Raw genomic sequence first — 14,781 nt, forward strand, 5'->3', positions numbered from 1 at the left:
GTGTCAGATTTCTTGACTCCTAGAGCTAGCTGTAAGCAAAATGTAAATGAAAGTTTCTATAACTTCTTCCTGTTCTGGCCTTTTCCACATTTAAGTTTCACCCTTGGCACCCTTGTGCTCATTTGCTTTGTTGTCCCATGAAATTTGGATCTTGGATATATAGTCACTTAAACTACATTATGAATTGATGACTGTGTGTTATCTCTCCCAATAATCTTGTAATCTTATGCAATAAAAAGTTGTTTCCTACTGAAGATATTTTAGATTTTTGGGAATTTCAGAAATGACCTATTTTTTTAGGTGTTATAGGAAGAAATTATTTCCATTCTACATAAACATATGATGTTTTTCTTACATGCTCTGGGATTATAGTATATGCATTCACATGAAGCTATTTTAGTTTCATGCTGGTTTGATGGGAATTATACTTTCTGGGTTTGAGTAATAATTTACTTGCATTTCTTCGTTTTGATTTGATTGGTTTTCTAATTTCTTTTAGTGTATTCTAAGGTTAGTCTTAGTTCTATCATTTAATAGTTACAGGGCATCATTTCTTAGACAAAAGGAAATCAAAGATGAGGTTTTTATATATCAAGTGTGTTATCCTACAATAGTTGATCTGGTGTTCATGGAAAAGTAAGAGAACCTGTTGGAGGGTTACTTTCTTTAAAGAGTTCTTTGTGTGACCTGTGAAGTGAATGTCAATAAAGAAATGTGAGAAAATGAACTCACTTCTTTTCTATCTCAAACACTGAACTTTTCTCTACAAACATTAAAGTCAGCATGAGTACAACATGTCTACTTAGTTTCCTAAACTAACACAGACTGAAAAAAGATTGGTATTTAATGTTAAGTAATCACTTTGTTTAATAGATAAAAGCAAATTTATTTCAACCTACTTGGTATTTGTTTGTTTCACTATAGCTTTTAGGAAGTTGATTTTGAATATCAAGCATATATTACTAAAGGTCACCTGCTTATGTTCGAGGTTGATATCTTGAGTAAAAATACTGGAAGTTACATGTTCCTAAGTGAATAATATCCTATCTAATAATCAATAATCATAGAATGTTGAAGACATGGACATAGCAAGAGGAATGAGTAAATGGCATAAAAATAAATTGTTATCAAGTGTATGGTTAATATTTGCATTCTATCATATTTGCTGAAAGAAGTTATGTTGACTTTAAGGTAGTTCATTCCAGTATTATATTCTACTTCCTAGAAGATTAACAAAGTATAGAGGTAGTGACAAGGGGATCTGCCAGAAAAAAATGAAAAGTAATGTTCCCAGGAACTCAACAGCACACCAGGAGAAATTCCAGGATGTAAGGTCACCATGTGAGGTAGCTGAAGCGACTTGAAATGTCACTTCTGTTTGTGTTGTGTCTGAGATGGCCAACACTCATGCATAATATAAATTATAAACTGATTTTCCTAAAATTCTATTTCTGTGAAAGGAGAATGGACATGGGAGAACAATAAATGGTGTTGAGAAAGTTAGGAGAAAATTACCTGTGTGCGATGAATGAATAAATGACATTGTGCTGTTTTAAGCTTGAAAACTTAAACACTATTGTGTAACAAGCAGAGAAGGCCTGGCATGCCTAGACAGAAAAGAGTCAGGATAAAAATGTATAACTTCAAAAGGTATTAAAAAATATTAACTCAATTAAAAATAAATAAGTAAATAAATTTGATATAAAGAAAGATTATAAGGATTAATAATAGATGGAAAATCTATATACAACAGTGTACATTAGAGATGAAATACATCTCTCAAATTTTCCAGTGACAAATAAATGCAAGGAATAATTTGTCATAATTTTCTAATATACTCTTATTTCACTTATTTATGATTTATTCCCTGTCAATTTACAAATAAGGATTTGAAATGACTGAATAAAAAATCCAAAAGATTATGATAGGCAGGAATATTGAATATTAGGGAGAAATACAAAGACCTGAACTTAAGTCAAAAAATAAATTTCATGAGGACAAAATGTAGGAGATATAATTTGTGCACATGAATAAAGTCCCGGGCACTTTACAAACTCAATATAAGCTGTCAGTGTGTCATTGATTCTAAAATTATTAACATAATCTTAGGTTAAATTAAGAAACAATTCACCCTTTATCAAGAGGTTATTAAGATGTCTGGGGAGTTAAATTAACTAGAGACAAAAAGAATTTTCCCCTTATTTCTATGTATTTATTAAAAAATCAAATTTATATTTTTCCATTTTACAAAAGAATGGCTTGGTGCTGCTATAGACATATCAAATATGGATGCCTGGCAATTAAGAGAGGTGATAATTTGCTCATGACTTAGTTAACTAATTCTATCATCATTTAATAAAATCATACTGTTTTTCACTATTACTGTGTATAGTGTACAAATAGGTTATACACTATTACTGTGTATAAACAGGTTCATTCATTGTCATATGATATTTAATTTAGAACCTTAACAGCCACTGATTAGCCACAGGAAGTACAAAGGACACTGAGTTAAATACAAGTTAATAAGCATAATAACATATGCTGACAAAAATTAGAGCAATGAGATCACTCATTCGTTGCTAGTGGGAATGAAAAACAGTACAGCCACTATGAAAGAGAGTTTGGCAGTTTCTTAGTGAGTATTAAACAAACACAATATAATAGCAATCATGTCCCTAAGTATTTACCCAATTGGACCAAACATGAGCATTTATAAGAGAACTTTATTCATAACTTCCCTAAGTGGAAGAAACCAAAATGTCCTTCAGTAGGTGAATGGATAAACAAACTATGGTATAGACATACATTGGAATGTCATTCATCAGTAAAAAGAAATGAACTGTGAAGCCACAAAAAAATAAAATGGAGAAACCTTAAATGTATATTGCTAAGTCAAAGGAGTCAGTGTGAAAAGCTTCATATCATATGATTCCCACTGTATGACATTCTGGAAAAGGCTAACCCGTAGAGATACTTGCCAGGGGCTTGGCAGAGGAGAGAGGGGAAGAAAAGGTGAAGCACAGAATTCTTAAGGCAGTGAAACTTCCATCTGGTATTGTAATTGTGTACTCAGTACGCATTTGTCAAAACACATAGAACGATACAAAGCAAAGAATGAACTTCAGATTAAACTATGGACTATAGTTAATAATAGGTATCAATCTTGTCTGATTCATTGTAGCAAATATACTATATATTAATGCAAGATGTTAACAATAGAAGAACTTTTGGATGGAAATGTATATGGGAATTCCATTGTCTACTTAGTTTTCCTGTAAATTTGAAAGTCCTAAATATCAAAGTTTATTAATTTTAAAAAATACATATTTTCAATATGCTTGTGTGTGAGAAATTATACTGGGATATTTTTTGTAACTTATTCTTATCCCAAATATGTAGTACATCTTGGGCTTATTATAATTACTATAAACAATGACTTTGATGGTGAATTAAGATATGTTTACCAAGTTGTTAACTTCTCTTTGTGAGATATGGACAATTTTGAGGAGTAAGATTATAATAGAAACACATTTTGGTAGTGGAGGAAATATAATTTTTCTGTGTACACAGATCACGACAGTTTTAAGTGTGTGGTATCTCTCCAGTGATTTGGGGTGGAAAAATAATTGTCCAGTAATATTTTAGAAACCTGATCTGGTAACTTTAATCGTTATATCATAAAAATATCTGGACAGTAATAAAATATATACCAAAATTTAGTAACTATTTTCTCTTTCTACAGAAAATGAAAATGAATGACACCCAGAAGTAGAACAGGATGGAAAATAAATTCAGCACACATTCAAAGAAAAGAGATGTTATATAATCTAGGTGTGGTCAAAGAGAATTTCAGGAACAAAGAGAATTTGAGGAACAGATAGAATTTAAATTAATTCTTGAAGGATAAATATGGTTGACATAGATAGGACATAAACATAGGAAAGGAACACACTGCTGAGAGAGAAAAGTATATGCAAGACCAGAGAGGTAAAGATGCAAATGTTATATCCAGAAGATTGAAACTATCTAAGTCAGAAGTATAACTTAGTAGTAGAAGAAGGTGGAAAAGGATTTTGAACCAGATTGTTGTGGGCCTTGATTGCTAATTTAAGAAATTTTAACTTTTTTTTTAGACAATGAGGAAAAAGTAGAGTTTTGAAATTTGAAAAATGTCAGGATACAAAGAAAATAATTATATGTGCAGCGTAGATAAAAGAAGGGAAAATGACTACAACTGTGTAAGCCCAGGTTTCTTCCTATATCAATATATCAGTTGATGTTCACACTGACATTTAGTATTGTGATTTTTAAAATCAGGTAATAAATATATATATTTAAAATGTTTCAGTTAAGTTTCTTATACAGGAAATATTGTTACAACTCTTATGAACAGAAGATCATTGGTGTCCTCAATAGTTTTTGAGTGTAAAGTGATATCAAGACTTAAAAGTTTGGAAATGGATTTTCTAAATTAATTCTATATATTCTGGTCTGTTCAGTTGCAATTTGTCTATAACTTGTGTATTGAACCCTTATATTTGTGAGTTGAATATATTTGAATAGACGTAATTTTCTTGATGAAGAAACTCAGTGGCATATGCATATAGAAATGCTCAATAAGATTCACAATGTCTGGAGAATTTCTTAACGATAATTAAAAATACCAAGTTGCAAATTAAAATTAAACTATGTAAATAGTAGCAATCTGTAAAACACTTGTGTTTGATATTCTTGGCTACCAGTTTAATGTAGTATGGCTTTAATTAAAGAGTAAGGTTAAGATGTGTATTTATACTGCTATGATTTACACACACAGACACAATTACAAGGATAGCAAATAGTTTTTCAAAATAAGTGCTGTATTTTTTACATATTAAAATTCTGTGTATTTTATCTATCCTGCATGTAATTGCTCCAATTATTATTAAATGTATACATATGTTAGATATTGTAAATTCAAAGAATTGTCTTTAAAGAAGACTATTTTCACATTATGTTTATTGTTGTGCTTTGGGGATAATAGGTTCAAACCTTTACAAATGTGTATTTTCATACCATGTCCACCATCAGTGCCCTAATAATCCTCCACCATGTCCCACTGAGACCTTTTATTACTTCACTCCTATCCTGCCACCCTATCCCTCTTGTTGCCTCAGTTTTGCAGTAAGTGGTTAAGGGTTTGTTACTGGTTTGGTTTTAACAGTGGTTATTGGCTTGTTATGTTTCTCTATTCCACATGTAAGTCTACTACCTGGTGTTTGTCTTTCTCCTTCTAACTTATTTGGCTTAGCATCACACTCTCCAGTTCCATTCACATTGTTGCAAATGGCAATTCACCCTTTTTCATAGATGAATAGTATTCCTGTGTGTGTGTATATGTGTGTGTGTACAAATTTTTCTGATCCACTCCTTTGTCCTTGGGCACTTAAGCTGGCTCCATAATGTAGCTATTGTAAATAGGCCTGCAATGAATGCAGGAGTACAAACATCCTTACAAATTATTTGCAAATACATTGCAGAAAACAATGGATGTATTGCATTCTTCGAGTAGATACCTAGGAGTCAAATTGCTAAGTTATATGGTATATCCAAATTAAATATTTTGAGAAATCTCTGTACTGTTTCCCATAGGGGCTAGATCAGTTTTCATTCCCACCAACAGTGTATAAGGGCTTCTTTTTCTTCACATGCTTGCCAATATCTGTTGTTTCTGGTCTCTCTGATGTGGGCCATTCTCACAGATGTGAGATGGTATCTCATTGTGGTTTTTATCTACATTTCCCCTAGTATAAGGGATAATAAGCAAATTTTCATGTGCCTAATGGCCATCTGTATGTATTCTTTGGACAAGCATCCATTTAGCTCTTCTGCCCATTTTTTTTTTATTGGGTTAATTGTTTTCTTTTTGTTGAGTGGTATGAGTTCTTTATATATTCTGGATATCAGCCTTTGTCAGATGTATGATATGCAAATATTTTCTCCCATTAAGTGGGTGTCTTTTTGTTTTACTGATAGTTTCTTTCACTGTGCAGAAGCTTTTTACTGATGCAATCCCATTTGCTTATGTTTGCTTTTGCTTCTTTCAACATTGTAGATGTATCCTCAGAGATATTTCTAAAACCAATGTCATGGAATGTTTTGCTTATCTTTTCTGCAATGTATTTTATGGTTTCAGGCCTTACATCCATGTTTTTAACCTATTTTAAGCTAAACTTTTGTGTAAGGTATGAAATGATGATCTAATTTATTTTATTTTATATTTTGCATGTGGCTGCCCAGTTTTCCCAATACCATTTGTTGAAGACACTCTCCTTTCTCTATTAGCTTATTTGTTGCAGGTTAACTATCCATAGCAGTATGTGCTTATTTATGGACTCTCAATTCCATACTCTCAAACTATACTATTGCATAGTTTGAAGATTGAGAGTTTGGTGCTGTCATTCTCTCTCACTTTTGTCAGGAATGCTTTGGCTATCTGGGGTCTTTTGTGGTTACACGTGGTTTTCGGTTTTGTTTGTTTTGATTATTTTAAGAATTCCATTGTAGTTTTTATTGTGATTACACTGAGTCTCCATATTGATTTTAGTAGGATGGCCTTTTCAACAATGTCAATTCTTCTAACCCATGAGCAGGGAATAATTTTGCATTAAAAAAATTAATTCTTAAAAAGCATTTTTCCAGACAGGAAAGTTAAGACAATTTAAAGTCACAAATGCTACTGGGAATAACAAAAAATTGCATTAATTTTTGAAATATGTAGGAAGGAAAAACACTTAAATTCTGGAAGTAGATGTTGAAGAATTATTTTAAAATCTAGTAGAATTTTGTGCCAAAGTCCTTATTTCTCATTCCAAGTGTGATACAGGCTTAAATAGTAAATAGGCTAAAGGTTTAGGTACATTTATGAATGAATTACTGACCCATAGGGAAAAAACCTGAGAAGCCATTTAGAGCATATCTCCTAACTTGTAAGGATGACAGCCTAAATACTAAGCTGATACTACTGTATTGTTGACAAAAATATTGTTAATGTGGTTAACGGCTTAATTTTGCTGGGCAATTTGATTTTTCATGTTCTAGTGTGTTAATTGATCTCTCTTTTTTGTCATTATTACTATTTAACTCTTTCATTCTGCTACTACATTCACTGTGTTAGGAATACAATGTATCAGGTAATATGCCTTATATTTTGGGGAAAAATTTACTGCTACTTATATATATATAAACCTCTATAAAATATAAATCCAGGTCAGCAAAAAGTATAAACTATGTTATATCATTCTCTGGATATATTCTAGACCAAAAGACCTCATGAAAATAGCTTACTTTTTATTGTTACCTTAATATCTGCGTATTATGTATTTTTATATTATATTGCCTAAGCAACTCTGTGGCATTTGATTTGGAGGATAACATTTAGTAAGCTTATATAGTTAATTCTTGTACAGATATTGACAGACTTGTAGGAACAAGTCTTCTTATTATGCACTTCTTATTATGCACTTGAACAAATGATTGGTAACTCTAGTTTCTTCATTCTTTAGTTTTCTTTAATAAAAGAGGACAAAGTTCATGGAGCTGACAACAAGTACTAAGAGAAAATCATGACTAGAAAGTCAGACTTAGGAAGATATTGAGTCTACCAGCACTATTCTTCCAAGCAATCAATATATATTTTAGATTTATAGATTTCCTAGTATGGAAAAAATAAACAATTAAGAATGTTACTGAATCAGGAACATAATACTCAGTGGTGGAAAAACTGAACACTTTTCCTCTAAGATCAGGTACAAAACAAGAATGTCTACTTTCACTACTATATTCAATATAGTATTTGAAACTCCTGGCTAGAGCAATTGGGCAAGAGAAAGTTATACAGAGAATCCAGATTGGGAAGGAATTAGTAAAGCTATCACAATTTGCATGACATGATAATATACATAGAAAGTCTACATAGTAGACTTTACTAAAACAGATATTTGAAACAGTAAAGGTGACAGGCTACAAAATCAATATTCAAAAATTGGTTGCATTCCTATACATAAACAATGGATTAGAAGAGAAGTCAAGAAAACAATTTCATTTATAATAGCATCAAAAAGAATTAAATACCTTGGAATAAACTTATAGGATGTGAAAGACCTGCATGATGAAAACTATAAGACATTGTTCAAAGAAATAGAAGTCTATACAAAGAAACGGAAATACAGTTTTTGCTCATGAATTGGAGGAATTAACATTGTTAAAATGGCCATCCTACTCAATGCAATATACAAATTCAATGCAATTCTTATTGAAGTGTTGATGACATTCTTCAAAGAAATAGAAAAACATTCCTGAAATGTATATGGAATCACAAAAGATCCTGAATAGCCAAAGTAATTCTGACAAAATAGAAGGGAGGTATCACACGCCCAGGCTTCAAACTATACTACAAATTATACTAATCAAGACAGTATGATATTGAAATATAAATGGACACATAGATCAATGGAATAGAATTGGGAAACTGGAAATAATCCCACACATACACAGGTATAAATACAAGAGCATACGGTGGAGAAAGGAAAACTTCTCATACAAATGATGCTGGGAAAACTGGACAGCCACAAGAAATAGAATCAAACTAAAACCACTGTCTCACAGCATACACAAAAATTAACAAAACCTGGATTGAAGACTTAGATGTAAGAACTGAAACCATAAAAAAAATAGAAGACAGTCAAACCATTCTGAAACTTTGGAGACTAGAATCCAAAGGCAAGGGAAATTAAAGCAAATAAAATTAAATGGGTACATAAAACTAAAAAGCTTCTGCATGGTAAAAGAAACTATCATTAAAATAAAAAGACATCCTACTGAACAGAAAAATATATCTGTCTGTTACATACATCTGACAGGGGCTATTATCCAAGACTTGCAAAGAATCATACAATTCAATGAAAAGAAAACATATAACCCAATCCAAAAATGGGCAGAAGAAATAGACACTTCTACAAAGAATACATAAAGATGGCCATTAGGCACATGAAAATGCTCATCATCACTTCTCCTCAGGTAAATGGAAATCAAAACCATGTTGAGATACCACCTCACACCTGTGAGAATTATCCATATTAAAAATAAAAAGCATAAGCAACAAGTATTGGTGAGGGTGTGACAAAAAAATAAACCCTCACATACTGTTGGTGTAGACTAGCCCAGCTCCTGTGCAAAATGGTATGATAGTTTCTCAAAACATTAAACATAGATCTACCTTGGAAATAGATAACTGATTGATCACTACCAAGGGCTAGAGAGAGGGCTGGGAAGGGTGACTATGAAAGGATCTCTGTAATTATGGGATTGTTCTATATCTTGAGTTCCGTGGTGATTGCACAAATTTACACTTATGATAAAATCACATAGAACTATGCATGAATGCACACACCCATAAATACATGTAAAACAGGAGAAATCTAAGTAAGATTTGTGGGTAGTACCTATGTCACTTTTCTGTTTTTGATATGTGCTATAATTGTGTTACTATCAACATTACCACTGGAAGAACTGCGCTAAGGGTACACAGGGCCTTGCTGTACTATTTTTGCAACTTTTTGTGAATCTAGAATTATTTCAAAATAAAAACTAAAATACTGAGAAACAAACATTATAAAAACTATCTTACTCCTCAATTTTTAAAAAATGGATCTACCATATGATTCAGCAAATGTACTCCTAGTATCTACCTGAAAAATGCAAAAATACTAATTTGAAGAGATATATGCACTCCAGTGTTCACTGCAGCACAATTTACAATAGGCAAGTTGTGGGGGCAACCTGAGGGCCCAATGACAGATGAGTTGATCAAAAAGATGTGTTATACAATGGAATACTACTCAGTTATAAAAAAAAAAAGTGAAGTCTTGCCATTTGTGACAATAAGGAGGAGGGGATTATGCTAGGTGAAATAAGTCATAAGAGAAAGACTAATACTGAATGATTTCAGTATATATTGGCAATTGAGAGAAACAAAAAAAAAGGAACAAAACAACCCTAAACATATGACTATAGAATTGAGGTTACTAGTAGGAAAGGTGGGAGTTAGGAGCAAAGGGTGGGGGGCCCATTCGACTATGGTGGAGGATATGGATGCTTGGGAGATGGGTGTGGTATGGTAACCAACATCTGAAGAGGTGTGATCCTGTACCTGAATCATACAGTGTTGTAAATCAAAGTTACTTCAATAAAATAATACAATTAAAAAATAAATTTCAAGTCAATCCTCATCCCAGTTAAAGGGAGAGTCTTTGGACCAGCTTGGTGGCTCAGGCGCTTGAGCACCGCACTGTGAATCTGTCTGCAGCCTCTGCAGCACAAGTTCCATCCCAGCTGGCCAGGGAGAAACCCACATGGTGCGGTAGACCTCTCCTGTCTCACCAGCTGCTCCCCTCAGCAGTGTGTTTCATCATTCTGCCAGTTCTGTTCCCTGCTCTGTCTCTGGTGAATCCTCTCACCATCCCATGCATCTGGCCTGTACTGCAGTTCTTGTATAAATAAATTTTAAAAAACCCTGAGGAACCTCCAGACAGCTTTCCATAGTGGTTGGACCTGTTTTCCCTCCCACCAGCAACGCAGGAGAGTTCCTTTTTCACCACATCCTTGACAACATTTGTTGTTGCTTGTTTTTTTGATATGTGCCATTCTTACTGGTGTAAGGTGGTATCTCAATGTGGTTTTAATTTGCATTTCCCTGAATATAAGGGATGTTGAATATATTTTCATATGCCAGTGAAATAAGCCAGAAGGAAAAAGAAAGATATCAGATGGTTTCACTTATAGCAGGAATATAGAGGAACCAAATAAGACATCAGTGTAAAAAAATAATAACAGTACAAAACACAACAAAGAAAAAACAGACAATTATAACTCAGAGACATCCTGCAGGGGAGGAGGAGGGAGAGGGATCAGAGGGAGGGAGGGAGGAGCACAGGGGACTGAGGTCATGGTGCAGGGTGCCTTGGGGAAGGAAACTCTATGGGGACTACACCTGAGGGGGTGGGGGGAAGCAAACATTGTTTAAAAATGAACAGTGATGTAAAACAAAAAAATGAAAAATAAAAAATAAAAAAATCTTTTTAAAAAATAAATAAAGGTAGAGTCTTTAAGGACTGAGCATCTATTCATATGGATAGATGTCATACTTTGTTTGTCATACTTTTATCTACTTTAGTTATATATCTATTCAGGTATCTTGCCATTTTTTAACTAGGTAGTTAAAAATCTAAAGATTTTTTGATATCCTAAATCCCAATATATGGCCAGATAAGATTAACAATGTTCATTGTCAGGATGCAATGGAAAATATGGTGTGCAAAGGAGAGAGGATAGAGGAAAAGGGCGTGTTGGTGAGATGATGTGAACATATTATGACTGGACCTGAAAGTGAGAATCCACATATCATAATTAAGATTCAACTATGATTCAACAATTATGTTTTTTGGACAGGTGTTCTATAAAAGGAAAACCAACCGACATTTCGGATTCCTTTCCCTACTTACAACTGAGCATGAAAGATACCCTAAGGCTATGCATCAATATTCCTTTTTCCATCTAAGGGAAAATATAATATTGAGTAAAGGGAGGTACACCAGGAGTAAAAGTTCATGAAGAAAATGAAAACACTGCCTTCTTTATACAATTTTATAGTGGTAACATCTTTAGAAACCAACTACCATAAGTCCTTCAGTAGATTTATTTACATTTAAAGGTTATGCAAAAATGTTGAATCAATGAATTATTTGGTATTCTTGACTGTATCAGTCAAATTTAACATACTAGAATTTTGTTGCACAGTGAATTGCTTCCTTGTGCTGTTCCTTATTTAAACATGAAGAAGAGTTATTTACGAGATAAAATGCTATAAGAGGGGCAGGGTTTACCTCTGAGATGAGTCTAGCACATGAAATTGGTTCTCACTGAAGGTGTTGTTACATGAATGTATCAGAACCATATCCTTCATATGCTTGTAAGCAATTTAAAATTTCTCTTAGCTGCCTCTTCATACCTGTTTCTGCAGAAAGCTTTCTTCTCTTTTGCTTAAAGTGTATCTATAGATGTGTTTAATGTTTATGATAGGTTTTTAAATTTTAGAGTTCAGAAACTAGGCTGCATTTCTTAATGTGTATCCTAAAATTATAATATAGTCAATGTTTTCTGACAATGCTTCATAAATACATAAGAAAATTAATATCCATTCCTTTATATTTTCTTCATAGAGCCTACTTTTAAATGAGTAACTGGAGAATTCTCAACTGGATGAGCTCTGATCATGCTAAGCCTAATATACTGGAAAAACAGCTATATGTAGCATATGCTGGAGAAACAAACATGTGCTAATGTAGCATATTTATGAAAAAGAGGACAAGTAGGAGGTTATTACCTATGTTACATTAAGTTCAAAGTGGTGGGTAACTATTTCATTCTACAGATAGGAAAACAGAAGCAAAAATAATAAATAAGGATTAAGTGAAGGCATGGAGTAAAAAATCACATTTTCCTTTAAGTAAGTGAATATTTTAGAAAACACCTTTAGGAATCTAGATTTATGGAGCTAATTTTCACTTGGAATTTCCTTTACATTGCAGTAGGCACAGGAAGATGATGTCTCATGGAAAAGATACGTAATTTTAAAAAATAGGTTGTTACATGTGATAACTACATTTCAACAAACAATTTTGTAACAATTTCAACAAAAATTTAAAAATTGACAATGTAGTAAATACACAGAATGATTCTCAACCTGGACACCTGAAACTTCCACAATCTAATAATAACATGTTCAATACAAAATTGAAAATAAGATAAAAGGTATAATGTTGAAACTATTATATGGATTGGATTCTTAAAATGGATTTAAATTGTCTTTTCATATGTCAAAAAACTATCAGTTTAAACTACTTAATCTTTCTTTAGGCAGTAGGCTTTTTACCATCCTTTACCAAAATTGGAATTTTATTCCATTTCAGTATATTCGCAAAATATTCTGTTAGCAATATTCTATTAGCTAATAGAATATTTTAACTAATATTCTATATTAGCAATATTTTTATATTATACATATAAAATTTATATATATATAATATTAGCAATATTATATATTATATATTTATATTATATAAATATAATATATATACATGATATATTTATATATTATATATTTATGTTATATATTATATAAATATTATATATTTATATTAGCAATATTTTTTGAGATGAAATTTAAATAGAAAAGTAAAGATGTTAGCTTGTTATGTACTTTTATAGCATTACAGAAGGCTCAAGAGTTAGACTTTGGGCTCAAATATCTCTTATGCCACTTGCTAGCTGTGAAAATTTGGGCAAAAATCTTAACTTTTCTGTGCCTGAGTTTCTTGAACGGTAACCTGAGGTAACTTGCAAGAGTACTTGCCTCATAATCTGTGATGACATGTAAATAAGTAAATATATAAGAAAGTTGGAATAGCATGTGGTATAAGCTCAATAAATGTTAGGTATTGCTATTATTATGGTAAATTGAATGTACTTCCAGAGAATAAAAAGATAAAATTCAAATATGTAATTATTTCTTTGAACCCTGACCTTTTTTTCTACAATATAAAACATTTTAACAGTTTGTGTTTTCCATACTTAATAAGGACTGCATTGGGGTGTGTGTGTATGTGTGTGTGTCTGTGTGTTTTATGAGTAAGGGGTCTCAGACTGAGTAAGTAATCATATTAATATTCTTAAGAACTTAACAACTGACACAGAAAAAAAAAAACAAATGGATAATCTACAAAGGTGAGTGAATAACTGACATTTTTGTGATTCCCTGCAGATATCATGGAAATCAGGACAGTGGCAGTTGGAATTGTGGCAATCAAAGGGGTGGAGAGTGAATATTATCTTGCAATGAACAAGGATGGAAAACTCTATGCAAAGGTATTGATAACTCAAAGCTTAGACTTAATTTTCAAACTTATTGCCAAAAAATCTTGTCTACCTGAAAAGTAAAAAAAGAGTTAATTTCTCTCCAATTATATAACTTAATGACTCAACTGAAACACTTTATATCTAAACATTAATAAAAAATATTGCTTGATCTTGAACAAATTGCTTAAGCTCTTTGGACTTCGGTTTCTTTATTTGTAAAATGAGTTGGACTAACTGACCTCTAAGGTTCTTTCCTCCTCTAAAATTCCATGTGCATTTTAGACACTTAAAATTTAAAATTTCATCTGTCAGTACTAAAGCTCTTTTTGTTAACGTTCACCCAATTTGCACATGCTATCATGAAAATTCTTCGGGAAAAAATGCAGAAGTTTGTTTATCGACCTCAATCTAACAATATGAGATTTAAACTGTAGGCATTCCCACTGTTCTCACTTTATTACAATGTGAAATATGTAACAGTTCATCCCACTATAATAAAGTAAAATTGTTTTTTCTAGTACATTCTAGTACAATATCTGACATAGGCTAGTTACATAAAAATATAGGTTTAACTGAATCAATGAATGATAATTGGATGGAGAAACAAATAATTTTTCATCATTATTGTAGTCAGTGTAGTAATAAATGAAGAAAAATTGTAAAGTATGTTCTTTAGCTGATGTAGACAGAGGTTCTGCTAATTAAATAAAATTCCAGTAGTTAGGGAATGAGTGATTTGGCACTAACTGCCAAATAGTTACCTATTTGAAGCAGCGTTGCTTAATGAAAGTATATCACTTTATTACTTTTTTAAATTTAAAATGA

The 14,781-nt window shown here is 32.1% G+C and overlaps 2 protein-coding genes across 2 annotated transcripts in view; one reads left to right on the forward strand and one right to left on the reverse strand.

Moving 5' to 3' along the window:
- FAM227B (family with sequence similarity 227 member B) overlaps window positions 1-14,781 on the reverse strand; it is a gene marked incomplete at both ends in the record, with an annotated part of 148,384 nt that overhangs the window by 95,198 nt on the left and 38,405 nt on the right. The window lies entirely within an intron of this gene.
- FGF7 (fibroblast growth factor 7) overlaps window positions 1-14,781 on the forward strand; it is a gene marked incomplete at both ends in the record, with an annotated part of 50,663 nt that overhangs the window by 35,437 nt on the left and 445 nt on the right. Inside the window, one exon of the mRNA XM_084241358.1 lies at window positions 13,862-13,965. Coding sequence (XP_084097484.1) covers window positions 13,862-13,965 — 104 coding nt within the window. The remainder of the gene's footprint in view (window positions 1-13,861; window positions 13,966-14,781) is intronic.

The sequence above is a fragment of the Talpa europaea genome (genome assembly GCF_964194135.1).
Source record: "Talpa europaea genome assembly, chromosome: 8".
NCBI lineage: Eukaryota > Metazoa > Chordata > Mammalia > Eulipotyphla > Talpidae > Talpa > Talpa europaea.